General features: G+C 41.5%; 2 protein-coding genes and 1 non-coding gene across 3 annotated transcripts; all 3 read right to left on the bottom strand.

Annotated features, from left to right (window-relative positions):
• Nucleotides 1-3,153: 3,153 nt before the first annotated feature.
• On the bottom strand, nt 3,154-11,716 carry ZSCAN9 (zinc finger and SCAN domain containing 9; the record flags this gene model as incomplete). Its single annotated transcript, XM_025263312.3, is given in 6 exon segments — nt 3,154-3,898; nt 6,202-6,865; nt 8,239-8,325; nt 10,946-11,093; nt 11,299-11,565; nt 11,567-11,716. Coding segments are annotated over 5 exon segments (1,269 nt in total), but the record flags the coding sequence as incomplete, so codon positions are not given.
• Nucleotides 11,717-16,994: 5,278 nt separating this feature from the next.
• LOC123464711 (28S ribosomal protein S14, mitochondrial-like) lies at nt 16,995-17,583 on the bottom strand. Its single transcript, XM_045162134.1, has one exon. It carries the CDS (start codon nt 17,558-17,560, stop codon nt 17,174-17,176), a length of 387 nt encoding a protein of 128 aa, XP_045018069.1. The 5' UTR covers nt 17,561-17,583; the 3' UTR covers nt 16,995-17,173.
• A 9,564-nt stretch (nt 17,584-27,147) lies between these two features.
• On the bottom strand, nt 27,148-27,229 carry TRNAS-GCU. Its single transcript has one exon. It is a non-coding gene; the product is annotated as a tRNA-Ser (tRNA).
• Nucleotides 27,230-27,897: the final 668 nt, after the last annotated feature.

The following is a 27,897-nucleotide window of genomic DNA, read 5'->3' as shown; positions in this document are numbered from 1 at the left end:
ATGTCTGACTCTTTGCGACCATGACCCCATGGACTATACAGTCCATAGCATTCTCCAGGCCAGAATACTGAAGTGGGTAGCCTTTTCCTTCTCCAGGGGATCTTCTCAACCCAGGGATTGAATCCAGGTCTCCCACATCGCAGACAGATTCTTTACCAGCTGAGCCACCAGGGAAGCCCAAGAATACTGGAATAGGTAGCCTATCCCTTCTCCAGCAGATCTTCCCAACCCAGGAATTGAACCAGGATCTCTTGCATTGCAGGCAAATTCTTTACCAGCTGAGCTACCAGGGAAGTCCTAATTAGCTTGTTAGTAGAGTAAAATGAAATTCCAGACCCCGAAAATCTGAGAAAATATGTCCACCAGTCCTTGTTAATGTCCTTTTGGGCTTTTTTAATCTTGGGTCAAAGACCCTATTATGTATACACATAAATCTCAAGATTTGGAGCATTACTTATGAATTTTCCTTAGACATATATTCCCTTTCAATATTATGGTGATACAGCTTTGCATGCATAACTGTTTTTTTAATAATTCTAATTTCCTCAAGGTATATACATACATATACTGGCATAGAAGGCCAGAACTCACTCTAGACACATTTTAACTCTCACACTGCTTTCAGCTCTTGAGGAACAGTCACCTCGCTGCCAAACAAAATTAAAGAAAAGATATTATGGCTAATTTGTAGACTCTTTAAAAATAGTTTATGAACTCCTCTCCATGGTCAATTTTAAAGACCCCCTAAAAGCTAAAAGACTCACTTCTCTGCTAAAACATAGAGAAATTCAGGTAGCTCAAGTTCCCCCATCTAATTAGTAGAAAAATTAGGATAGAAGCTTTGTACCCAGATTTTCAGCTATCCAGTAAGATTTTTACCCACCTATATGGTCAGACGGAGAAGGCAATGGCACCCCACTCCAGTACTCTTGCCTGGAAAATCCCATGGACGGAGGAGCCTGGTAGGCTGCAGTCCATGGGGTCTCTAAGAGTTGGACAAGACTGAACGACTTCACTTTCACTTTTCACTTTCATGCATTGGAGAAGGAAATGGCAACTGACTCCAGTGTTCTTGTCTGGAGAATCCCAGGGACGGGGGAGCCTGGTGGGCTTCCGTCTATGGGGTCGCACAGAGTCGGACACGACTAAAGTGACTTAGTAGTAGTAGTAGTATATGGTCAGAGAAGCCTGTCCATGGGGTTGCAAAGAGTTGGACACGATTGAGCGACTAACACACACACACACACACACCCACACACACACACACATTGTTTCTCATGAACAGTACCCCTCACTTATATCAATCAGACGTTGTGCAGGTAACGATGGTGACTCTCCTGGCTTGGGTAGTCCAGAGTCTCATAAATAAGACTGGAATTTCAGTCATACTTTAGGAAACAGATTCAGGAAAGTAAGTAATAGAATCTGAGGAAGTTGGAAAGTGGCAAATGACACCAATCACTTGGATAGGTACTGCCACTGTGAAAGGCTACAATATGAGCTGTGATAAAAGCCAGTCTTTGATGTAATCTCTAAGAGAAGTCCAGTATATTCCTTCTCTCTCCATTTCTCTACTTTTCTCCCAAAGGAATAGGGGCAAACCTGGAAACACCCCCTTAGATACCTGAATTCTGTGAGTCAAAGAAAGGTTTCTAGGGGTGAACAGAATGTAGAAGACATCTAGATTTTTCTGAATTGAGGGTTGAATTCTGAGTTACCTTCTTGCTGTGTGAGCCTCAGAGAATCTTCTGCTTATAGCCTTCAACTAGCTCATCTGATATTAATACCTTGGTATTCAACAATTAGTTCTATACCTTAAAAGTACTCCCAAAGCACTGGCTTCTGCTGCACTGGGTATCATCGTGTCAGGATAGGCAGGGTGACCAGCAACTGGTCTGAGGGTGAGGACGTCATCCAGAATGTCAAGAGGAAATGGTGATTGTGCTGGAGGATCTGGACAGAGAACCTGGTAAACCAGGAGAGCCGATGAAAAGGTTGATGTGGGACTGTGCGTGTGTGTGTGTGTGTGTGTGTGTGTGTGTGTGTGTGTACATGTGAAAAAAATCAAAGTGGGAGTCAGGGCTCTTTCTGAAAAGGCTCTACCACAGCTGTTTCTTGTCATTCCACCAATCAAGCAGTAGTTCTTAACTTTGTTTAGTTTTTGGACCCTTTTGAAAATATGATGGACACTATAGATCCTCAGTGTATTAAAATTAACGACTACCATAGTAATACCCTTTTGAATCTAAACATTTTTAATTACTCATAAGTCCCAGCTGATCCTCTCTGGCAGGAAGTAGGCAAGAAAGAGTTGTATGTCTCCAAACAGATTAGGAATCCCTGAAATTTCACCTCAGGTCCCACAAACCACACCCCCTTCAAGAGTCGAGTGAGGGGACAGGCTGCCTCTGGGAGCTCACCTCTTCTAGAAAGTCTCAGCTGACTTTAGTGGGAGGTGAGCCACTCTGCAGTAGTGAGACAGTTTCAGGTAGTCAAATGGACAGGTATGGATTTTTTTTTAACAGATGCTTTTTCTGGTTATATACATTTGTTTAAAAATGGATTGAATACTAAATTCATACTTACTCCTTAGTTTACAAGGATAGAGCAACTAGAATCACATGATAAAGTATCTCCTGAATTGATTCTCTTTAAACAGTTGTAATTAAAAAAAAATCTTGACTCTGTTCTTGATGTTTGACAGATCACTGACAGCTTTCACCTCCTATTTTCCCCTTCCTTTCTCCCCACATCTGAGTAAGTTTATAAGAAATGTGCTTCCTCAGTTGGCACCTCAAGCTATGCAAGTCCTTACCTTATCTGTGCATAAGAAGTATTTCCTGGGCCCATCCCCTAACCACAATAAAAACCAGGGCCACTAGCTCTTACCCTCCTTTGCAATGCTGGTGATGGTTTAGTCGCTAAGTCTTGTCTGCCTCTTGTGATACCATGAACTGTTATTTCCTTCTCCAGGAAGCTCCTTCTCTGAGCTTCCCTGGCTGTCTGCAATGCAGGAGACCCGGCTTAATCCCTGTGTTGGGAAGATTCCCTGGAAGGAAATGGCAAGCCACTCCAGTATTCTTGCCTAGAGAATTTCATGGACAGGGAAGCCTGGTGGCTATGTCCTTGGGGTCACAAAGAGTCAGACACAACTGAGAAACTAACACTTTAATATACATTATAGAAGGCAAAATTTCAAATTCTGCCTTGGAAGTTCCAGTCTCAGCTCTCTTAACCTGTGACATCCTTTGCACTATTCAAGTCAATTCTGGACCAGCTTGGGTGCTGCCCTACTATCCCCCAAAAGTTCCTTGATGAGAATAAAACATTTTTCATTCATTCTTCATAGCATCATCCCTAGTAATTGGAAGGGGGATTCATACCATCTCTGTACAATAAGCACATTCACAGCTCAAAGAGAGGTAACACAAAGCGAAAGGGTCATGTCGTCCTCCATCTACCCCAGTTACCATGTTGACAGTCTGTTGCATATTTCACCTACATGATCAAATCTTGACACATCCATAAGCATTCTGGACCATTCTGGGTATGTTCCTAGGCCCATCTTCATTCCTTCTACTGACAGATGTCCACCGTCTGAACTTTTCTTTCCTTATCCCACATACCTGTTCTGTGTCTGGCCATTACTTCTTCTTTTGGCCCCTGACATCACAGATTTCATCTTTATCATGCCCTCCTCAAATTATTCCCTCTTCATATACTTTGCAGATGCATACCAACTTCATATTCTTGCATTTCATTTGGAAGATTTTCTCCCCCCTAACAGGTCCCTTCTTTATACTGGATTATTATTTCAGATGGAAAACTCAGCAGTTCCAAAGAAAATATAGGGTTATACAGGACAGTATGTAGAATACTGGGAGCATTCACCAGGATCCTAAGTGGGAAATAAAAAATGGACACAAGATCAGATTAGAACATCAGCAGACAACTCCAGACCTAAGCAACACAACAGAAGGGAAAGATTCAGAAGATTTAAGATGGTAGTTTTTAAAGCATCTTATGGATGATGATCCAATGCTCTGATGTCTTATATTAATACTCAGGATACTGATGAATTTTTGTAATGCTGAAGATGGATGGGAGAGCACTAAGGGAATTTCGGGTGACTGAGCTTAAATGAGGAAATCTAAGAATACCAATATGAAGCATGACATTGTAAACAGTGAGATTTGGATTCAAAAGTCAAGGGTTTAACTGAAAAGACCTGACATAAGATGTTAACATTAGGGGAAGCTGGGTGAAGGGTACATGAGAACTCTATCTTTACCACTTTTGTGGGGGGAGGGCAGTGACATGCTGCACAGCTTGTGGGATATTAGTTCCCTGACCATGGACTGAACTGGGGCCATGGCAGTGAAAGCTCTGGGTCCTAACCACTGGATTGCCAGGGAACTCCCTCTTTGCAACTTTTTTTATAAGTCTAAAATTATTCCATAAGTTAAAAGTTTACTAAAAATAAAAGTCCAAAGGTTAAGCCTTGGCTCTAAGGTTTGGATCTTCTGAATCTTCAATTCCTCATCTGTAAGACAGGATAATATTACTCATTTTCCTGTGTGGTTGTTGTGAGAAGCAACTGTGGTGAAGTAAATGGAAGCACTCTGAGAACAGCGAAGCACCCAGCCAATGCTGGTCAGTGATCCAAGGGAGGATCACGCAGGTGTCAGAGGGAAGCAATAGGCAGAAACAGTGTTTACTATGTGGGTACTGGTCACAGGGAACACCAAAGACCCCTTTATTGTAAAACATCAGCAGCACTCTATGTGATCTTTAGGAATTAAACACAGATATAGGTCATCCTAGTATGTTGGCTGTGGCACTGCCATTTATTAATACATTTTTAGAAAAGGTTAGCAGTCATCTCAAAGAGAATAAATAAGAGGGATGGGGCTAGTAAGAAACAGGAAAGGGCAAAGGAACCAAAGGGAAATCAACACCTTCAAAACCCGAAACATTCCTTTTATGGATGTCCCCAGATCAAAACACCAATATCTGCTAGATCATTGAAAAAGCAAGAGAGTTCCAAAAAAATCTACTTCTGCTTTATTGACTATGCCAAAGCCTTTGAGTGTGTGGATCACAACAAACTGTGGAAAATTCTGAAAGAGATGGGAATACCAGACCATCTGACCTGCCTCCTGAGAAATCTGTGCAGATCAAGAAGCAACAGTTAGAACTGGACATGGAACAACAGACTGGTTCCAAATTGGGAAAGGAGTAGAACAAGGCTGTATATTGTCGCCTTGCTTATTTAACTTACATGCAGAGTACATCATGCAAAATTCTGGGCTGGATGAAGCACAAGCTGGAATCAAGATTTCCGGGAGAAATATCAATAACCTCAGATATGCAGATGACACCACACTGATGGCACAAAGTGAAGAAGAACTAAAGAGGCTCTTGATGAAAGTGAAAGAGGAGAGTTAAAAAGTTGTCTTAAAACAACATTCAGAAAACTAAGATCATGGCATCTGGTCCCATCACTTCATGGAAGATAGTTGGGGAAACAATGGAAATAGTGACAGACTATATTTTTGGGCTCCAAAATCACCACAGATGGTGACTGCAGCCCTGAAATTAAAAGATGCTTGCTCCTTGGAAGAAAAGTTATGACCAACCTAGACAGCATATTAAAAAGCAGAGACATTACTTTTTTTGACAAAGGTCCGTCTAGTCAAGGCTATGGTTTTTCCAGTAGTCATATATGGATGTGAGAGTCAGACTCTAAAGAAAGCTGGTTGCTGAAGAATTGATGCTTTTGAACTGTGGTGTTGGAGAAGACTCTTGAGAGTCCCTTGGACTGCAAGGAGATCCAAGCAGTCCATCCTAAAGGAAATCAGTCCTGAATGTTCATTGGAAGGACTGATGCTGAAGCTGAAACTCCAATACTTTGGCCACCTGATGTGAAGAACTGACTCATTTGAAAAGACCCTGACTCTAGGAAAGACTGAAGGTGGGAGGAGAAGGGGATGACAGAGGATGAGATGGTTGGATGGCATCACCAACTCAATGGACATGAGTTTGAGTAAATTCTGGGAGTTGGTGATGTACAGGGAGGCCTGGGGTGCTGCAATCCATGGGGTCGCAAAGAGTCAGACATGACTGAGCAACTGAACTGAACTGAGACCAAAACACATTTTGTGGAGACAGGAAGAAAGGTGTTTTCTAGTCTTTACCTACCCCACGTGACTTGGTGAATGATCCGGAAAACTTGCACATAGCTTGTATTAGACCAGCTCAGCCACCAGGTGGATCTTCTGATGGCGCGTGAGGTTGCAGTGGCGGTTAAAGCTCTTCCCACACTGGTTGCAATGATGAGGGCGCTCCCCAGTGTGGCTTCTCTGATGCTTGATGAGAAACGAGCGTCGACTGTAGCTCTTGCTGCACTGGCTGCACTGATATGGCTTTTCTCCCTTGTGGATTCTCTTATGCTGGATGAGACCGGCACTCTGGCTGAAGGCCTTTCCACACTCCTTACAGTGGTACCGTTTCTGAATATTGTGGATTCCTCTGTGATTAAAAAGACCCGAACTCCAACTGAAGGTTTTCCCACACTCATTACTCTCATAGGGTCTTTATCCAGTGTGAACTCTTTGATGTCGAACCAGACCCGAGCTCTGAGCAAAGCTCTTTCCACATTCCTCACATCTGTGTGGTCCGGTTCCTACAGGGCTTCCCCAGTGCCTCTCTACCCCACCCTTATGTTCACTGACTTCTCCATGTCAGGGCCCCTGCTGTGATTCCTCCCAGGTCTGTCCATAAGACACTTTCCCACATGGTTCCACTCTCTTAGGACAATGTTTCCTTAGCACCAACTCCCTGTCCTCAGTCTGGGTCATTCCACCTGAAATAAACAAACAAAAAGACCAGGTAAATGTCACTTATTCCCTGAGCCTAGTGATGAATGGGTTGCTATGTGAACAGAAATGCAAGGTGCTGCTGCTTCTTTTTCTTTTTAATCTATGTATTTATTTGGCTGCAGGGTTCTTAGATGTGGCACATGAGATCCTTGATTTTCATTGTGGCATGCAGAATCTTTTTTTTTTTAGGTGTGGCATATGAATTCTTAGGTGCTGCATGTGGGATCTAGTTCCCTGACCAGAGATCAAACCCAGGTCCCTGCATTGAGAGCACAGAATCTTAGCCACTGGACAGTCAAGGAAGTCCCAAGTGAGGTACTTCTATCCTGATATCACAGAGTCGGAAGGAGGTTACAAACTGAGGGGCCAGTGTGGCAACACCTTCTTCTAGGTAACGAGGGAAGTTTGCCCTCTTTGGCAAAATGCAGCTAGGTGTCCCCCACATGGATGAGGCCTGAAGAAATTTTTTTATATTCTTCACAAGAAGAGAATGGTCAGGATCCGAGTAGCTTCTCCGGAGTCTTCCCTGAGAATTCCCTCCACACTGTGATGCAGGGAGCCTCACAGTGACCCTTTCTAAAGAAAGTTATTTTGTGTAGACCTCCATTCATTTGGTCATTTACGGAAAAAGTGCTGAGCTTCTCCTATTCTAGGTGCTGTAGGAAGTACTTTACGTCTTTCTAATCTGTAATCATCCTGAGTGCAGCCCCAGGACAAAGCCTCAGCTCTAGTGCTTCTCTCTTCCTGGAAACTCTGACCTCAAAGCTCATTCTCTCACTTCCTTGAAGTTTTCACTCAATTCTCACCTTCTCAATTCTTCCACTTAAAATTACACTCTGTGTTCCCCATCCATAGCAGTCAAATTCCCTGTATGCTCTATTTGTGCTTTATTCTGTAACACCACCTTCTAACAAATTATATCATCTTATTTACATGCTTATTATTTGTCTCCCCCTTGCTATATACAATCTTATCTCCATGGGAACAAGATCTTTCTGGTTTATTCCCTGAGAATCTTGGTGCATAGTGGTGGCTCAATAAATATTTGTTGAATATTTAGAGAAATGATTAAAATCAATGTTACTACTATGGCCTGAACTGACTGACCCAGGGGCTGGTGCTGAGGCAAAGGCTGTTCCATAGGACTGGTTCACGTTGGACAATAGTCAACCAACCTAATTAGCCCGCCTCTATTTAGATGAGTTGAAGGTGAGGATGGAGAAGGGCTGCTGTGAATCCTTAGGATGTCTTGGGTTCCCCAGGTGTGATTACCACTTTGCAACTCAAAAAAACCCAAAACATTGGACTCTTTCTCCAACATCTAACTGCACTGTCCCTCACACTTCTGGATAGGTACCTCTTAGGACTTCTCTGGGATGAGACCAAGGTTCTCCACTTCCTTTTAGCTGGGAGATGACAACAGGTTTGCAAAACAGAAATGTGTCTGCAGAGAAGAAATGGGCCACAAGTGAGACCAGTACTGTCCTTTTGCTCAAACTTTACATTTACATCTGAAATGTACAAGGGGACTGGGTAGAATATAAAAGCCAAGACATCTCCCACTTTTTAATAATTATCATTATACAGTGTTCCATGAGTTACGAAGCACTTTCATGTATATTATCAAACTAACCACAAAACCTGTTCACGTTAGTATCCCACTTCCTAAAAGAACTAAAGATATTCAAAGGAGTCTGTCTATAGCTAGACAGACTATATGTAGAAAGAAATCTGGAAAACACACAGCAATTTGACAAGAGTAGTTACTCCTGCTGAGTGGGACTTGGAGGAGAACTTTTACTTTTTACTATGTAAACTTGTGTATTTTGGGGATTCTTTACTATCTGTATGCATTTAAAAAGAAACTCAAATTCAATGATATAAAGTAACTTTAAATGTTACTTGGCTAAAAAACTGAAGAGCTGGAACTTGGATTTGGTCCTTGTAATCTGAAGTACTTCCTACATTGCTTTTACAAAATGGGCTTTTCCTGAATGTACAACACACATGTGCACAGGCAGTGCTGTAGGGGGCACTCTCTGATCTGTAGAAGCCCTCTGGATACTCTCCTGTAGCCACTGTAGATGCTTAACACATATTAGTTGAATGAATGAATGAATGCCCAGATGGATGGATGGATGGATAGATGGATAAAGGACTTACTCAGATGTGCCATGGAAGAAGGGTTCTCAGCAGGGCTCTAGATGCAGGCTTGGAAGGTAGAGGAAAGGAAAAAATGGCTGAAAAATGAGAAGTCCAAGTTCATGGGGAGGGGAAGAAGAAAGTAACAAAGGAACTGACTGGAAAGATGCCCATTAAGTTGGAAGATGAAACCAGAAGGAATTTTAGTAAGATGAAATCATGGGAGTCATAGGAAGGTCTGCAGTGGGCACAGAATTACTCATCAAATATAGTTTTAATTTAAATTAAGAGATGTGTCCCAAAATCATAACTGTGTGATTGCTAGGGTAAATGAAATAAATAGAAGCTGGAAACAGAGCGACAAGAGAAGCTGTAGCTTTGATACACATGGGGTAATGTGAAAATGAAAACAGGAGACCTCTGCTGTGGATGGATTACCAGAAGGATAACAAAAAGTCAGTAAGAGGCTGTGATGTTATATGTGGGCAATTAGATTGGATTTGGAGCCAATTGTGCAGGGAGAGTTAGAATGGGAAGGTGACTGACTCAGCCTCAAGTACCTAATTCTATACCCACTGGTGCCCAGTGCTGACGCCACTAAGACTACATACCAAAAAAATGGCAAGGTCTATTCCATTGGATTCTCTCATCCGGTCTGCCATCTACTAAGTATATCTCATATCTTTGACTGCAAATGTAAACCCAAATCGACAAGGGTGGCCCTGGTAATTTCTGATAACAGTTACAATATATTAAGCATAATGTGTGCCACGTGTTTTTCACAAATTGTGTTCAATGCTCACAGCGACCTTTTGAGGTACATATTTGTTATTGACTGAACATATTCAAAAGCAGAGACATTACTTTGCCAACAAAGTTCCGTCTAGTCAAGGCTATGGTTTTTCCTGTGGTCATGTATGGATGTGAGAGTTGGACTGTAAAGAAGGCTGAGCGCTGAAGAATTGATGCTTTTGAACTGTGGTGTTGGAGAAGACTCTTGAGGGTCCCTTGGACTGCAAAGAGATCCAACTAGTCCATTCTGAAGGAGATCAGCCCTGGGGTTTCTTTGGAAGGAATGATGTTAAAGCTCAAACTCCAGTACTTTGGCCACCTCATGTGAAGAGTTGACTCATTGGAAAAGACTCTGATGCTGGGAGGGATTGGGGGCAGGAGGAGAAGGGGACGAGATGATATGGCTGGATGGCATCACTGATTCGATGGACATGAGTCTGAGTGAACTCTGGGAGTTGATGATGGACAGGGAGGCCTGGTGTGCTGCGATTCATGAGGTCGAAAAGAGTCGGACACGACTGAGCAACTGAACTGAACTGTGTCATACCTACCCCAAATTCATCTGTTGAAGGCTTAACTGTATTTGAAGATAGGGTCTTCAGAGAGGTAATTAAGGTAATTAAAGGTGGGGTCCTAATCCAATAGGACTGATGTCCTTATAATAATAATAAGAGATACCCGAATACTCTCTTGCTCTCTCTCTCCTCCTCTCTCCACAGGCATGGGTAGAGAGAAATGCCCATGTGAGGACATAGCAAGAAGGCAGCTCTCTACAGTCCAGGAATAGAGGTCTCACTAGATATCAACTCTGATGGCATCCTGATCTTGAATTTCTAGCCTCCAAAACTATGAGAAAATAAACTTTTGTTGCTTAAGCCAGTCAGTCTGTGATATTCTGCTATGGCAGCCTAAGCAGACATTTTGCAGATGAAGAAACCTTGATGAACTGGTTAAGTAACCTGCCCAAGTACAAGCAGCTTCCAGAAGCTCTGAGCATTGCTGGTAGAGCATTTTCTCACCCCCTGGTTTCCCAGCTCTGGTTTTTCTGTCCATCTGTGCTTGACCAGGTGGGATATATTGTGCTTGATCAGGTGGGATATGTTCAACACAAGATAAATCCCGTCCCTCACCTGTCTCTCCAATAGGATGGGGCTCCTGAGCAGGGTCACGTGTGAGTTGGGGCTCCTTAGACTGGGACTGAAGGGCCAGTGACATCTGTGCTTCCAGAGACACTGTCCCTTTAGAAAAGACTTCTTGTTCCTGTCTGTAGGCTACTATCTAGAAACAAAGAAACACGATTTTTTTTTTAAGATATAAGATTTGAACTCTGAAGAAATTAACTGTCTAAAGAAACACTTTTCAGAAAGACACAGAAAGCAAGGTCTTATTTAATCACCAAAGTCAAGGGGATACAAACCAGAGGACACAGAAATCCCCTTGGTGACCGACACATATTCTTTCCCTGGTGAATCTCCCTTCCTACCTCGTGTTGCGGTTCATCGAGCTCTCTCTCCAGATCCTCCAGCAAAATCACTGCTTCTTCTCCACTCTTTGGACAGTGTTCCCGCATCCAGCCCTGCAGCTCTTGGGGCAGGATGGACAGGAACTGCTCCAGCACTAGTAGGTCCAGGATCTGCTCCTTTGTGCTCACATGTGGCCTCAACCACTGGTAGCAAAGTTCCCGGAGTTGAGTGAGAGCCTCTCTTGGTCCAGGAGTCTCCTGGTAGCAGAGCTGTCGAAAGTGCCTTCCTTCGGGAGATCTCTCTTGCCAGTGGATTACTGTGTTTCAGTCTGGATTCCTGCATTTGGAGATGACTTTCTGCCTCCACTTTTTCTGTCAGAAGTTCTTCCCAAACCTTGGGAGCTTGCATATCCAGGCATAAAATCTCCTTGGAGTCTATTCATCTTGACCTTGAATAGCTTAAAAGGCATCCTCTAGCTGGAGCTATGAGTTAGAAACACCTTTGGAAGTTCCCTCCTTTTAATCAGTAAAAGTCATTGTTTAGGTAGAAAAATGGCAACAGTTAATGATAGAAACTTATAATCAATTGTTATAGACCTAAACCTCTTCACTGAAAGTAGTGACTTGCTGACCAAAGAATGAAATAATGGGATAGATAAGGTCATAATGTACAAAAAGCAGACTTTCAAGTTACCAAGACCTCAGTTTTATTCTGATTCTTTTACCAGTTGTGCAATCTTGTGCCAATTTCTTATCTTCTTCCAATCTCAGTTTTTTAATGTGAAAAAGAAATAGCAATAATACCTTACAGAGTTCCTGGAAGAATTAGGGACCAAACAGATCACTCAGAATGGTTAAAAAGTTCAGACTCATTGTAAAAAAGTTAAATTAGAGAGAGAGAGAAAAAAGAAAACTTTGTTTCTTGTCTTAGACTAAATGAATGAACTTACTTTTACTGAAATCTTTACATGAGTTTTTAAAATTAATTTTCAAAACAACCACTAAGGACAGTTTCATTTTCACTAAATTTACAGAAAGAAAAGCTTAGGTAGACTGCAAATCTCTGAGTTCTCCACATTGCTCCGCTGATTCTCAGAGTAACAGCCAACACTGCACAACACCCTACAACATGCTTTCAGATACAAGACCACATTTAATCCTCACAATTACCCTCTGAGGTTTGATTACAACCACTATTTCACTAGATAAGAAATGGGGGCCAAGGGAAGTTAAGGAGGTTGCTTATGGTTAAATTATTTATCAGGACAGTCCTAGGAATCTACAGAAGACCAAGGGAGAAGTCTGCTCACACCCAGGCAGGGCCTGATTCCCAGGAGGGCTGTCTCCAAAATGTCAGGAAGAGCAGCCCAGCAGCTGAATTTCAGCGTTATTGGCCCTCGGGCAGACATCTAGGGAATCGGAATCCAGGGTTAAGGGGTGGGAGGGGGAGGATAGGGAGCCCTGATAATGTATTTTTAATCCCTAGGCTCCCCAGGGATTTATATGCACTCCGAGGTTTGGGAATCAGTGAACCATGGGAAAGGGAATTGGAAAACGTCACATTCTTCACTGGAAGATCAGTCCACTCAACGCCCCTTTATCTGCTTTTAGAACCAAAGAGTGAGAGTATTACACACATCGGCTGTCCATGAGGAAGGCAACAGAAAGTCTACAAATTTGTCCTCAACTTCCTTGTACCCAGATTTCCCCAGACTTCAGGCATTTCCTGTCCTGAGTACTAATCCTGCTGTGGTTATTCACAGAGAAAACGCTTCGTCCCGGCAACCCTCTCCCGCGCAAGGTATTCCCAGCCCGGGAGACTGATCGGCTCTAGGTCTCAAGGCTCGACCACCGCCCGCTCCCCTCCACCCTCCCCGAGCCGAGGTTCATTTCACACCCCTTTCTCAGCCACACCCTCTCCACCCAGGCTTTCGGGGCTGTCTCTGCAGACCTGGAAAAGGCGAGGGGGTGGGGTGTCCCGCCCCAGCACTGGGAGCAGCGCGCCGGGAACAGCAGCCCGGCGGGAAAGAAGCCAGCCCACGGCGGGGCCCACTGCGCACAGGCGCTTCCGGTCGGTCTAGGATTCCGAGTCTCGTTTCCTACCTGCTGCGCTTGCCTCACCTGGAAAAGTGAAAGTGAAGTCGCTCAGTCGTGTCCGACTCTTTGCGACCCCATGCACTGTAGCCTACCAGGCTCCTCCGTCCATGGGATTTTCCAGGCAAGAATACTGGAGTGAGTTGCTCTTTCCTTCTCCCCCAATTTCCTGAGCATCCATGTGGATATCAACGGTGAATCACATAATCAGAATTCCATACGTATGTACACCCCTGTTAGGTTTTAAACTAAAAACAGAGAGGAAGCACAGACCATAATTATTGAACATGATTAAAAAAAAAATTAAAAAAAGTAATACACGAACTACGGTTTTTTAAAACCCAAGACACTGCCAAAATTAATAAATGGTGGGAATCCCCCCTGTCCCTCTTCCTTGAGGTAAACAGTCAACTGCCGTTAGCTTGGAATTTTCATATATAGTTCTGATTTCTCACAAACATTAGGAGATAGATGGATAGATAGGCATTAAGCTATTTTACAATTAGCTTCCCCCACCCCCTTCACTTACTTTAACGTTTTAATGTCAGGTATCTCAGACATCTTTATGGGTCATGTTGGTCTAGCTCATTTAGTGGCTGTGTAATAGTACATCAAGCACCTGCCTCCCAATTTATTTGCCCAGACCCCTACATATTGATAGAGGTCTTCTTTCCTTCCTCCCGCCGCACCCTCCCCCCACCCCCAACAGTTGTCTGGATTTCCAGTACTGTTGGGTTGCCAAAAAGTATTGGGTTCCGAACAAATTTTTTGGCCAATGCAATAAATACAACATCAATCCAAAATCAGTTACATTAGGTTTACTGGTACAAAGGAGTACAATTATAAGTAGTTAGTCATTTTTAAATTTTATTATGCCAACTAGAACAGCGGCATTTCATAGATTAAACTATGTTTTGTTTTAACAGGACCTCATTATTTATTTTATCACAGCAGTAAGAAAGCATCTTGCATGCATGCTAATGGAGGTTCCATGATGGGTTTTAACTCCAAAACTGCAGCTGTATAAATTTCTTTAGTTGTTTTCCTCAATGTTGCCACCTGAAGGCATTACATAAACTCAGGCTTCATCCTTTACTTTAACTTCTTCCAAATATCCAATAACTGTGTAATCATTAAGAGCACCAGCATGAAGAAAATTTGCCCCAAATTCTGATCACTTTCTCCAATACACCTCACGTGCAAAGCCCTCAGTACAACTTTCCTAAAAACTATATAATGAGAATAAATGCTCACCTTCTCTTGGGCTTTAAATATATGATTCTCTTCCATTTTTTATGCCCATGTGCAACAAGTAAACACAGTTACCGTATGCTTAAATATCTCATTGACAGTTGATTAGGCTCTATAACTGGTTTGTGTGATTTTTAAGTAGATAAACTATGGGACTCAGGCCAATTCGACTTAGGGTCAAGTGAACAGCACGCTGGACTTCCTTATAGTTAAACAGCTAGGAGAAAGTCTGTATCCTGCTTTTCTGTCTGGAGGAAGATTGCCCTGCAGCAGTACCTTGATGAGTGTCCTAGGACAGAAGGGATTATTTTTAATTTAGAATTGGCAATCTCTACTGAAAATATTTAAAATGCCACTCAGCTTAGGGACAAGAAGAAATGCTGATTACTCAGCTAGCAAAAACATTGAGGGTCATCTGAACCTGGAAACAGGCATATTGGGATACTGACTCTACTGTGTGTTTTATCATAAGTTCAAAAAGAAGAAGAAGGAGAAGGAAGAGAAAATATTTGGAGGATTGGTAGCAAAGAAAGTAAGGAACTAGCTGGCAGGTGAATAGACACAAGTGTAAAAATATTTGTGTCCCGTATGAATCTTCACTAACCCACCATGTGAGAGGTTTCAGTAAGAAGTGGGGAAGCTGATCTCCCCATGGATGTCAGCAACTGCTTATTTAGCTACTTCAGGATTTGGTCAAGGAACTTTTGAACATGGTGACCTTGACTACCATGATGGAAGATGTGCATAGACTAAAAAAAAAGAGGCTTTCTTTCACTAAAGTTAATCCAGACATCACCACTGTTGAGCTGCAACCACAATAAGGTGTAATATCCCAGTAGGAACAGCCAGTCACCTAGGGTCAAATTGATTAGATTGGACTCTCTATGAATCTGCCAGTCAATGCAAGAGGCACTGGATGGGCAGGTTCAATTCCTGGGTGGGAAGATCTCCTGGAGAAAGAAATAGCAACCCACTCCAGTATTCTTGCTGGGAAAATCCCAGGGACAGAGGAGCCTGGTGGGCTACAGCCCATGGGGTCTCAAAGAGTCGGACATAACTAACAGAGCACATACTCTATGACAGAGAAAACAAAATTTTACTTCAAAGCAGTAGACACTTGTGTCAGGTGTCGATTGGCTTTCTGTGCCATGTTTCTGTCAGTACTGACCTGATGAAAGCCCTATTGATGCCAGCCCCAAATTAGTGGGTATTAACATGAAATGATTTTCCCCCCAATCTCTATTTTTAATTGGGTATTTGTGAATCCCTTCTTGTCCTTTTATTATAGTTTGACAGATCCCATAGCTTCTGGCTAATTTTCTCTATTAAAGGTCTCATCCAAATTTGTTTCTAATTTAAAATTGCATTATCTATTGAATAAGTTATAGAGCCATGGTTTCAAAGTACAAAAAGTACAAAAGAGACTACATGGAAACATTTCCCTTTGATTTTTCTCTTCTGCCGAGCTTGACAATGATATTGTTGTTCCACAGGAAAGTGTTTTTGTTTATTAAAGATGAGAACTGAAGAACAAGGGTGGTATGTCATGATGTCTATAATTTACTATAAAATACTTCAGCAGAGAGTGTGTGAGAGGGAGCACAAATATGGCAAAATGAACACCTGTAGGTGAGTATATGGTGTTCATTATATAATCACACACAGACCTTTGGGAGTAATTATGTTTGAAAATTCAGATTTTTAAGACTATTTAAAAAATCCCAGTTCAGTTCACCTTGAGATTTCCCTCAGATGAGTTTTACTGCCAAATTTATGGGGGAAAAAATAGTTCAGAATTGTATGGATTTTAGAACTGTGGACGCAGTAGCAATGGCAACCCACTCCAGTGATCTTGCCTGGAAAATCCCAGGGACAGCGGAGCCTGGTGGGCTGCCGTCTATGGGGTTGCACAGAGTCGGACACGAATGAAGCGACTTAGCAGCAGCAGCAGTAGAATTGTGGATAAGAGATCCTGGATATGTACTAGAGTCTCTCTCTCATCTATTTAAACATTTTCAAATTTAAGAAATTTTTAATAAAAATTTTCATCTTATTCCTACCTCTAGTCACTTAATTTCACTCCCTAGAAACAGCCAAAGCTCTTGATTTCTTTTGTAGGTTTTCAGGGATATTTTATACATGTAGAAGCAATTATTTATTTATAATTTAACTCCATTATTTTATACAGATAGTAGGATATTATGCACACAGCTCCTCTATTTGCTTGTTTAATTTTGGAGTTTTTCCCATAGCCATTATTATTATAATAATGTATAATATTCTATTATATAGATTTATTTAGTCAGTCCTCTGTTGATGAGCAATTAGATTATTTCCAAATATTTTCTATTTATAAATAATACTGTACTAAATTTTTTTTTTCACAAACTTTTTTTTTTTTTATTACTCTTTGCACTATGCTTGGGAACAATGTTTAGAAAAATATTATTCACTGACAGAACACTCAAATAAAAATCAGGTTTTTATCTATTACAAAAGTCTCTTCTTGCCTAAATGGTTTTCCTGCAAGGTCATTAGGTTCTGGAGCTGATCACCATATTGCTCGCTGGATCCCAGACAGTTGTCCATGATCAGCTAAGTGACGGAAGACAATACGGCTGAGCCTCCAGCGCCGCTTTACGCCTTGTGGACGGGACGTCATGACACATCGATTTCTGATTCTAACGGGGCAGCTATCCCGGGGAAGGGCAGCAATTTCTTCATCAGCCACCTCCTGAAGGTGTTTTGGAAGAATAGTATTCTTCCTGAGAGAATTGATCCGTAGCCTCTTATCTGCATACTCGTAGGCCATTTTTCTTCTCTTTACATCACGCAGCATTCTCCAGTCGACATAGTAACTTCGAGCTTGGCCTGAAGCTGATGAAGGAACCACCTGCCGGACGATCCGCAGCAGAGAGCCGAGCATGGAGGTAGCCATCTTGTTGACCGCAAATGTCAAACCGCTCCTAAATATTTTTATATATACATCATCTTACACATATATGAGTATATCTGTAGGATAAATTCCTAAAAGTAGAATTTCTGAGTCAAAGAATATTCATTTATTATAGACTACTAAATTGCCTTCAAAAGTAGTTACGAAAATTTCCAGTTCTCCAACACTATCTGAAAGTGATATCACCCCCAATCTTCATCAAGCTTTTTGATTTTTGCCAATGTAGTTATCCCTTATGTTTTCTGTGATGCCAAGAAATTTCTTGGACTCCATTGTGCCAAGACTATAAAAGAAAATTCTCATGTGGTTTTTTCTAGGACTTTTGCAGCTTTATTTTTTTCCTATTTAAATTCTTGAACCACCTAGAAATTACTCAGTTGTAAAATATGAGATGTGGATTGCACTCTGTTTTTTTTCCAGATGTCTATCTACTCAGACATCAGTTCATCCCAATCCCAAAGAAGGGCAATGGCAAAGAATGTTCAGACTACTGCACAATTGCACTCATTTCACATGCTAGCAAAGTAATGCTTAAAATTCTCCAAGCCAGGCTTCAACAATACATGAACTGTGAACTTCCTGATATTCAAGCTGGATTTAGAAAAGGCAGAGTAATCAGAGATCAAATTGCCAGCATCTGCTGGATCATCAAAAAAGCAAGAGAATTCCAGAAAAACATCTACTTCTGGTTTATTGATTATGCCAAAGCCTTTGACTGTGTAGATCAAAACAAACTGTGGCAAATTCTTAAAGAGATGGGAATACCAGACCACCTTACCTGCTTCCTGAGAAATCTGTATCGAGGTCAAGAAGCAACAGTTGGAACTAGACATGGAATAACAGACTGGTTCCAAATTAGGAAAGGAGTACATCAAGACTGTATACTGTCACCCTGCTCATTTAACATTGATGCAGAGTATATCACGCAAAATGCCGGGCTGGATGAACTACAAGCTGGAATCAAGATTGCTGGGAGAAATATCAATAACCTCAGATATGCAGATGATACCACTCTTATGGCAGAAAGTGAAGAGGAACTAAAGAGCCTCTTGAAAGTGAAAGAGGAGAGTGAAAAAGCTGACATAAAACTGAACATTCAGAAAATGAAGATCATGGCATCCGGCCCCATCACTTCATGGCCAATAGATGGGGAAACAATGGAAACAGTGAGAAACTTTATTTTGGGGGGCTCCAAAATCACTGTAGATGGTGACTGCAGCCAGGAAATTAAAAGATGCTTGCTCCTTGGAAGAAAAGCTATGACCAACCTAGACAACATATTAAAAAACAGAGACATTACTTTGCTGACGAAGGTCCATCTAGTCAAAGCTATGTTTTTTCCAGTAGTCATGTATGGATATGAGAGTTGGATTGTAAAGAAAGCTGAGTACTGAAGAACTGATGATTTTGAACTGTGGTGTTGGAGATGATTCTTGAGAGTCCCCTGGACTGCAAGGAGATCCAACCAGTCCATCCTAAAGGAAATCAGTCCTGAATATTCATTGGAAGGACTGATACTGAAGCTGAAACTCCAATATTTTGGCCACCTGATGGGAAGAACTGACTCACTGGAAAAGACCCTGGTGCTGGGAAAGATTGAAGGCAGGAGGAGAAGGGGATGACAGAGGATGAGATGGTTGGATGGCATCATGGAGTTGATAGACATGAGTTTGAGCAAGCTCCAGAGTTGGTGATGGACAGGGAAGCCTGGCATGCTGCAGTCTATGGGGTCCCACAGTTGGACACAACTAAGTGACTGACCTGAACTGATCTACCCAGATGTCCCAGTATAATTTATTGAGTGATCTGTCTTTTCTCCACTGACTTGAAATACCATTTTTATCAAATTCTTAAATATTTGTGCTTACTTCTGGGTTTTCTATCCTGTTCATACTATAATGTTTTTTTCATTGAAGTTTGTTTTAAAACCCAAAAGGCTTGTTCTTCCTTGTTATTCTTTTCTGAATTTTCCTGACTACTAATGCTTGTTTACTTTTCACACAAACTTTTGAAGGTATTTATCCAGTTTGAAAACAAAATTTTATGTTAATATTTATTGGCGTAATAGTAACACCTAGACTAATGATAGATGAAAGCTGACATTTTGTCTTGGGATCCTGGATGAGCCCCCAAGATGATAGCTTACGGTGAATGGTGCTGCTGGATTTGTGACCTTAGAAGAGGATTTAACTCTGGCACCAAATATAGTCTCTGTCACTGAGAGCTTTGGGTAGATTTTATTAAAGCAACAGGGATAGAGAAAGCTTCCAACAATAGGCACTGGAAGGGGGCAGGAGAGTACCCTCCTTGCCAGTTTTTGCAAGGCATCTTATACTCATTAGCGAGCTGTTGATCATCGATAAACACCTCAAGGCTGACAGAGTTGCACCAGGTGCAGCTCTCTCTCACAATATACATATCTGCACAAGGGGAGTCCTCTATGGGTGAGATACATTGTATAAGTCTTGAAGGAAAACAGACTTCTAAACAAGATACATAGTTTCATTAATAGAACTTAAGAAAAACTTTTCCATGAGCAAGATGTACTATTTTGTTGGGCAATTGGCAGCTCAAGGTTGGAAAAAAGTTACTTTCAGGCAGAACCCATTGTCCTTACAGCAACACAAAACTAAAGGGGCCTGCTAAGTGTTTAAAGTGGGAGCAAAGGAATGCAGGGAAAAAAAACTTTGGCGGCTTGCCAGTTTGTCTCCTCCTGGGGCTTGGGGACCACAGGCTCCCTAGGCAGACCTGCCTAGCTGTTAACCCTTTCACTAACATGTAGAGAAAATTGGTATGACTTTCTCTCCGTATCTGGCTTCAGTAAACAAGATTTAAAGTTTTCTTATTATTGACCTGGTATTTTCCTCTTAAATTTATTTCTCAACAAAACAAAAAGACAACCTACTGAATGAGAGAAAACATTTGCCTGTGATGTGATTGATAACTGGTCAGTGCCCAAATATATAAGTAGCTCATTTAACTCAAAGCAAAACTAAAGAAACCAAAAAAACCCAACCTGATTAAAAGATGAGCAGGAGACCAGAAGAGACATTTTTCCAAAGAAGACATACAGATGGTCAACAGGCACCTGAAAAGATGCTCAACCTTGCTAATCATCAAGGAATTGTTAATGAAAACCACAATGAGATATCTCACACCTGTCAGAATGGTTATCCTCAAAAAGTGTACAAATAACAAATGGAGAAAATATGGAGGAAAGGAATCCTTTTCACAGTTGATGGGAATGTAAACTGGTGAACCCACTATGAAAAACAATATGGAGGTGCCTCAAAAACTAAAAATAGAACTACCATGGTGGTGGTGGTTTAGTCACCAAGTCATGTCTGACTCTTGTGACCCCATGGATTGTAGCCTGCCAGGCTCCTCTGTCCATGGGATTATCCAGGCAAGAATACTGGGAGTGGGTTGCCATTTCCTTCTACAAGAACTACCATGTGATTCAGCAATTCCATTCCCAGATATATACCCAAACAAAATAAAAACACTAATTCAAAAATACACATGCACACAAATGTTCATAGCAGCATTATTTATAATAGTCAAGATGTGGAAGCAGCCTAAGTGTCAATTAACAGGTGAATGAATAAAGAAGATGTGGTATATATACACAATGGAATATTATTTAGCCATAAAAAGAATGAAATTCTGCTATTTCAAAAATGTGGATGGACCTAGATGCTACTATGCTTAGTGAAATAAGTTAGACAGAGAAAGATAAATACTTTATATTATCACTTATATATGGAAACTTAAAAAGAAACCAAATGAATATAACATACAAAATTTATTTCTGTTTTCTCTCTTTTGTTGCTGTTGAAAACAGAGATCTTTTCTTTCATTCTGTGTGTGTGAAGGCAATTGATTTCTCTTGTTTATTTTTATAAGTATATTTAGTTTTATAAACAAATCCTTGGATACCTTCATATAATTTTAACTCTTTTCTAACTTATTTCTCGTTAAATGCATTGTCTAGTTCCTGCAGAGCAATATAAAATAATAGTAATTAGAATGGACATTTTTCTAACATGTTGCTAACTTCAAAGAGAAGGCATAAGATGTTTCCTCTGAAAGCAGGATGGTGTTGATGTAAGTTAGATATGTTTATCATGGTTAAGTAAGTAAATATCTATTCTTTTATTTAAATGTTTAATCTATCAAAATGGATGTTAACATAATAAAATGCCTTTTCCATATCTACTAAATGTTGATGTTTCTAGTGAGATACGCTAATATGGAGAATTGTGTTTAAAAGTTTTAAAATTTTAAACAATTTTAATGCTCATCTCTATCTCGACATAGAAAAATTTTTACTCCTCTGTGTGCTGCTGGATTCTGTTTACTCTGATTTTATTTAGGATTCAGCATAAATAAAAATATGTGGTTTTCTTTTTTAATTAATTGCTTTTTGGTTGCATGGGTCTTGTCTCTGCTCAATAGTTGTGGTCCATGGGGCCTTTGCTCTTTGGCATGTGGAATCTTCCCAAGACTGTGTCCCCACATTGGCAGGTGGATTCTTATCCACTGCACCACCAGGGAAGAACTAGGTGGGTTTTCTTATTGGTAATCAATTTTAGTTTAAAGATCATTATTTGTTCCCCATCCCCATTCAAAATCGAATATTCTCTTCTTTTTCTATATTCTAACAGTTTTAAATGCATTAGAATTATCTGTTCTGTAATAGTTTATTAAAATTCATCTGTGAAACTTACGTCTGATATTTTTTCAGGGTAGTTTGTTGACAGCTTTATGTCTTCAATTGTAACTGGTCTGTTCGGATTTTTTATTTCTCCTAGGGTCATTTCCGTATGTTATATTTTCTAGAAATACACATATCCAGATTCTTAAAATTATTCTGCATAGCGTTGATTAGGGTAGTATCTTTAAGTTTTACCTGAACTTGAAATTATGAACATTCTTTCCATACTGGACTGTGCCCTGAGACCAAGAGAGTTGCAGAAACTCTCCCCAAAGAGAAAGCGAACCTCTGGACTGAATGAAACTGGAGTGGAAGGGGCAACGCATCTCCTCTAGACTCACACCGTTTCAATGCCCGCGCCGTTCTAGCCAGGTTATTTGAAGGTCCGCGGGAGCTGGAGATGCAAGAGAATGAAGAACCCAAAGAACTGGAGCAAATAAGGGGGACTGAGAGAGCAGACGGCGCAGGTCGGGGGATTCCTCCAAGGCAGTGGGAGAGCAGGAGCCTCAGCCAAGGCTGCCAGTCCTTTACACTTAAACATCACAAACACCACCTGATAACTGTCCTATTGTGTAACAGCGTTCTGGTCTTTGAATCTGACGATCGGAGTTCATATCCTTCATATCATATCTCGAAGCGACCTCTGGGTCCAGTTTAGCTTTGGCTCTCGGGTAAGTGACTAGGACAAGCTCGTTTCTGACCACCCCCCCCCCCCACCCCGCTTTTTATTTTTTTCCCCCTTTTTGAGTAACACCCCGTTCCGACATAACAATACGTTTAGCTTCAACGAGAGAGTTATATTTCAAAGCGAAGGAGTTCTCAAGTCATCATTTAATGCCTCTTTCTGTGATTCCCAAGTGGCCCGAGCCCTGGAGAAGTCAGAAACGGGCATTTTCTCTTGGAAGTTTACCAATTCCTGGGGAACCGGTGAAAAGGAAGGGAGAGTGAGATTTCCTGAGATGAAGACGCTCTCTGGCCTCAGAATCGTCAAGAACCCTCCTCGCCGCCCGCCGTGCCCTGAAGGCTGCTCACAGATGTGCAACCACTATCTAGGTTTTCCACACTTGTATACAAAAAATTGCTCATTATCTGAAAGTCACATATAGCTGGGCGTTGTGTTTCATCTGGCACCCTATCGCCTACCTCCAGCGGGGGGCGCTTTCTTCGCCGCGGGGCATCTGCGGGAAGCGACCTCCCTGTTCGCTGGGATAATTCTCGAGAGGCGGCCTTCGGTTCTGCTTTCCTTACCGACCCCCACGCCAACCCTAGCCTGGAAAGGCCTCAAAGCAGCAGCAGGCAGAGAAGGCGGGAGCGCAAGTTCGTCCCCCTCTGCAGACCGTTCTCCCGCGCCTCCTCTCTTAGGTGCTTTGGACTGGGGTTAAAAGGAGGAAATCTCGGCCTGCTTCCTCTCCGAAGTCTCCTGAAAGTCCACAGTCAAAGCAACCTCCCCTGAAAGAGTAAAATCCTGTCTAGATGGAAAGGAAGAAAACCTACTACGATTGAAAAAGAACAACAAAAAAAAGAAGGGGGGTGGGGATGGCTGCTGTTATCAGGCTGGGAGGAAAGATACAGGTAATGCCAGCTACAAAGTAAACAAGAATCAGTGTTTTCCCCAAGATCAAGCAGCAACTGTGAAAAGCCACCACGGTCCGCTCTTTGAGTGATTACTGCCTTCTTACGATGTCCCAGACCCACTCGGCTAAGTCCCATCTATTACTGGAATACCTAAAACCATCCACTTTTCAAGACTATACCTAATCCCCAGATAATCTGCGCTTCTTCTAATCCCTCCTCAGAAATAGCTATCAACCCAGACCCGCTTCTCGCTCCCTTTAGAGCCTCTTTAGAGTCATCCGGGAGTTGGTGATGGACAGGGAGGCCTGGCGTGCTGCAATTCATGGGGTCGCAAAGAGTCGGACACGACTGAGCGACTGAACTGAAGTGAACTGAACTGAAAGTAACTAGGTTCTTAATAAAGGAGGTTTTCTCTCACTTCTCTTGTTGAGCGGTGTTTCCCGGAGTATCCTGTCGCTGTATTAATTACACTGATTTTGTCAGGTTTGTTTCTGGTAGTCTTTGGCCGGTGTCTTTAACACCACCTTAGCTTGCTCTGTGAGTCCTAGCTGTGTGGGTAGAGGAGGGGTTAGAACAATTAATCCTGGCAGAGCAGGGAAAAAATCAGGATAGACACTCATGTTGATGCTGGAATGACAGGAGAAATGTGGGTCTTGAGGAAAAAAGATTTTACCAAGATGGACAGCAACTAGGATAACCATGTTTTAAAACAAAACAAAACAGAATAAAACTAGAGTTTCAAACTTCAGCATTTATCAGGATTACCCCAGAATTTGTTCAAGCACAAATTGTTGGGCCCCAGTCCTGGAGTTTGTATTTCTAACAAGTTTCCAGGTGACGATGATGCTGGTGTTGCTTGGGAGAAACACACTTTTGAGAACTGCTGAACTAGAGTAATCTCTTGGATTGCATAGGAACTAATCCAGGATCCAACATGAGACCTCTGATTCAGACATTTAAAATTTTCATTCTAATAAAACAATCGAATGAATTCCACCCTAAAACCACAGAAGGCTCAATTTCACCAGTCCCTAAAATCCATTAAATCATTAATCAGTCCAATTTATAAACTGCCATTGGATATCCAGAAAATCTGTAATAAACAAAAGCCACCAAGCTTATGAGAAATCAAGACTCCTATTTCCTTCTCACTGAGGGTGCTTGTGCTTCCATTTAGATGATCTGTGACAATGCTAGTTGAAATAAAAATTCCTCTTATAGGGCTGCAGGAGCAGATGTGGTCTGGTCTCCTTTCTACTTATTTGGTTGGGGGGCTTCCCAGGTGGGGCTAGTGGTAAAGAACCTGCTTCCCAATGCAGGAAATGTAAGAGACACGTTCCCCATCCCCATGTTGGCAAGATCCCCTGGAGGAGGGCATGGCAACCCACTCCAGTATTCTTGCCTTGAGAATCCCATGGATACAGGAGCCTGACAGGCTACAGTGCATAGGGTCACACAGAGTCAGACATAACTGAAGTGACTTAGCAGGCACTGCTGCTGCTACTAAGTTGCTTCAGTTGTGTCCGACTCTGTGCAACCCCATAGATGGCACACATGCATAAATTAATATAATCCCTATGGAGGAAATTGGAAAATATCTTACAAATGACTACACCCTAGAACACAGCTTATCTCCTAGACATTTATATTATAGCTATAGACACACATATGCAAAATGGTGTATATATTTAGATGCAGATATATTTACCTTTTAAAATAAGTAGCATTATATACATTGTCTTGCACTATGCTCTTTTTCATTGAACATTATATTTTGGATACATGCACCCATATGTTCAAAGCAGCACTATTCACAATAGCCAAGACATGGAAACAACCTAAATGTCCAACAGATGAATTGCTAAAGAAGATGTGGTACATATATACTATGGAATACTACTCAGCCATAAAAAGAATAAAATAATGCCATTGGATCAACATAGCTGGAACTAGAGATTATCATAAGTGAAGTAAGTCAGAAAGAGAAAGACAAATGCTATATGACATCACTTACATGTGGACTCTAAAATATGATACAAATGAATTCATTTACAAAATAGAAATGGACTCAAAGACATAGAGAACAGACTTGTGGTTGCCAAGGGCAGGGGATTGGGGAGGGAAGGACTGGGAGTTTGGGGTTAGCAGAGGCAAACTATTATATATAGAAGGGTTAACAACAAGGTCCTACTGTACAGCACAGGGAACGATATTGTGATACACCATAATGGAAAAGAATATATGAATAAAAGAATATAGATATGTAACTGTATCACTTTGCTGTACAGTAGAAATTAATACAACATTTTAAATTAACTATACTTCAATAAAAATGTATCTTGGAGAGCTTAGTACTATATATGCATACTGTGTTTCTGGAATGACACATTGGGGCCAATAATGTCCTACTGGTGGGAAGGGTAATTGGTGACAAAATTTGCTGTATAGATTTTTATAGTTTTGGAATCATATGAACATAATACTTACTCCAAAATGGCAATAAATAAAATAAGTAATAAAATGAAAAAATACATTATATTTTTTCCTCCCAAAGTCTGTCAAGATGGAAGTCGCAGGTAGAAACTGCATGTTACTTTTGGGGGGAGTGCATCACAGGGCATGCGGGGATCTTAGTGCTTTGACCAGGGATCAAACCTGTGCCCTCTGCAGTGGAAGTGAAGAGTCTTAACTGCTGGGCCAACAGGGAAGTCCCAGATTTTTATGACCTTTTCTCAGGGAGAAATACTTAGCTTTAACTGAGAATATTGTAGTGTGTACTTTTTAGTTTTGTCATATCTCTAAGAGATACATATTCTTCTTCCTTGTCAATGATAGGGATCCTTAGAAATGGTTGCTTTTAAAGTTAAAAGATAATAGACAAAAATTCTCTAAAGATAAAATTAACCTGATAATGCCTTAAATAACCCATAATTTTGTGTACACTTCTCTATCAACAACTTTATACGCTCCTCTAAATTTATTAGGCAATGTTTATCTATGGTCTTCAATTAATTCTTCAGTGATTTCCTCTCTGCTAAGCAAAACTTGGAATGAAAATTTCACGGGAGAATGGGAGAATGAAACACTAATCAAATGTATCATTTAACAAAGTTCACAGCTATGACAAAATGCTACTAAGGAAGTCGGGAACGGGGCGGGGCGGGGGGTGGGGTGGGTGGAATAGAAGGAATTAATTTACTTCACTCAACTGAATGAGTAACTCAGTTACGAATTACCTCGCCAAAACAAGTAACCACCCCTCACAAACTCAGCCAGTCGACGAGGATGGGATTCGAACCCACGCGTGCAGAGCACAATGGATTAGCAGTCCATCGCCTTAACCACTCGGCCACCTCGTCGCATGTTAAGTTTTCCTTCTTTAACATCTTCTGGCAGGCGTTTTATAGTAATGCATCTAATCGTTCTTTTCCCGGCTTAATCGTCACAACCACAGTGTAAGTTAGGTGTCTTAAAGTAAATTTCACAACGGACAGTAATTGACAGCGCTTGGAGTGGTGAAGTTACTTGGCAAATACCTGATAACAGGTAAAACCAAGCATAATACACGTTGTTGGACACAGGTCAACACTGTCTTGTCAACTCAGCTCTGCGTCCCCGGGAAATACTCAACCGACTTTCACAAGGTCCCTCGACCGCTGCATTTCGCATTGAAGGGACCGATTTCCCCACCTCTTGATCAGAACTCCCAGGATTCCCGTTTTCTACGTGGTACCAGAATCCCGATTCCTTTCTATTTACTTTTGTGATATGCTCGCCAGCCAGGAGATGCCCTCATTTGTCTTGTTTTCCTCTCTTGGCATTGATCAGTCTGAAAAATCAGCAACGCAGGAGAACATGTTTTGGAAAAAAAAAAAAAAGTAGAAAAGAGCGAGAGTCCTAATGGGAACTCGTTTGCATCGTAGCACAAGATTGGTTTAGCCTGACTCCTAAAACCAACGGTGGGGTGGGTAGATAATCCCAGATGCGGGAGTCAAGGTGCAGGTCCTGGTTGTGGCTCTTTCCTAAA

Source organism: Bubalus bubalis, chromosome 2 (assembly GCF_019923935.1).
Source record: "Bubalus bubalis isolate 160015118507 breed Murrah chromosome 2, NDDB_SH_1, whole genome shotgun sequence".
Classification (NCBI taxonomy): domain Eukaryota; kingdom Metazoa; phylum Chordata; class Mammalia; order Artiodactyla; family Bovidae; genus Bubalus; species Bubalus bubalis.
The sequence above is the reverse complement of the archived record's forward strand: the minus strand, read 5'-3'. Positions and strand labels throughout refer to the sequence as shown.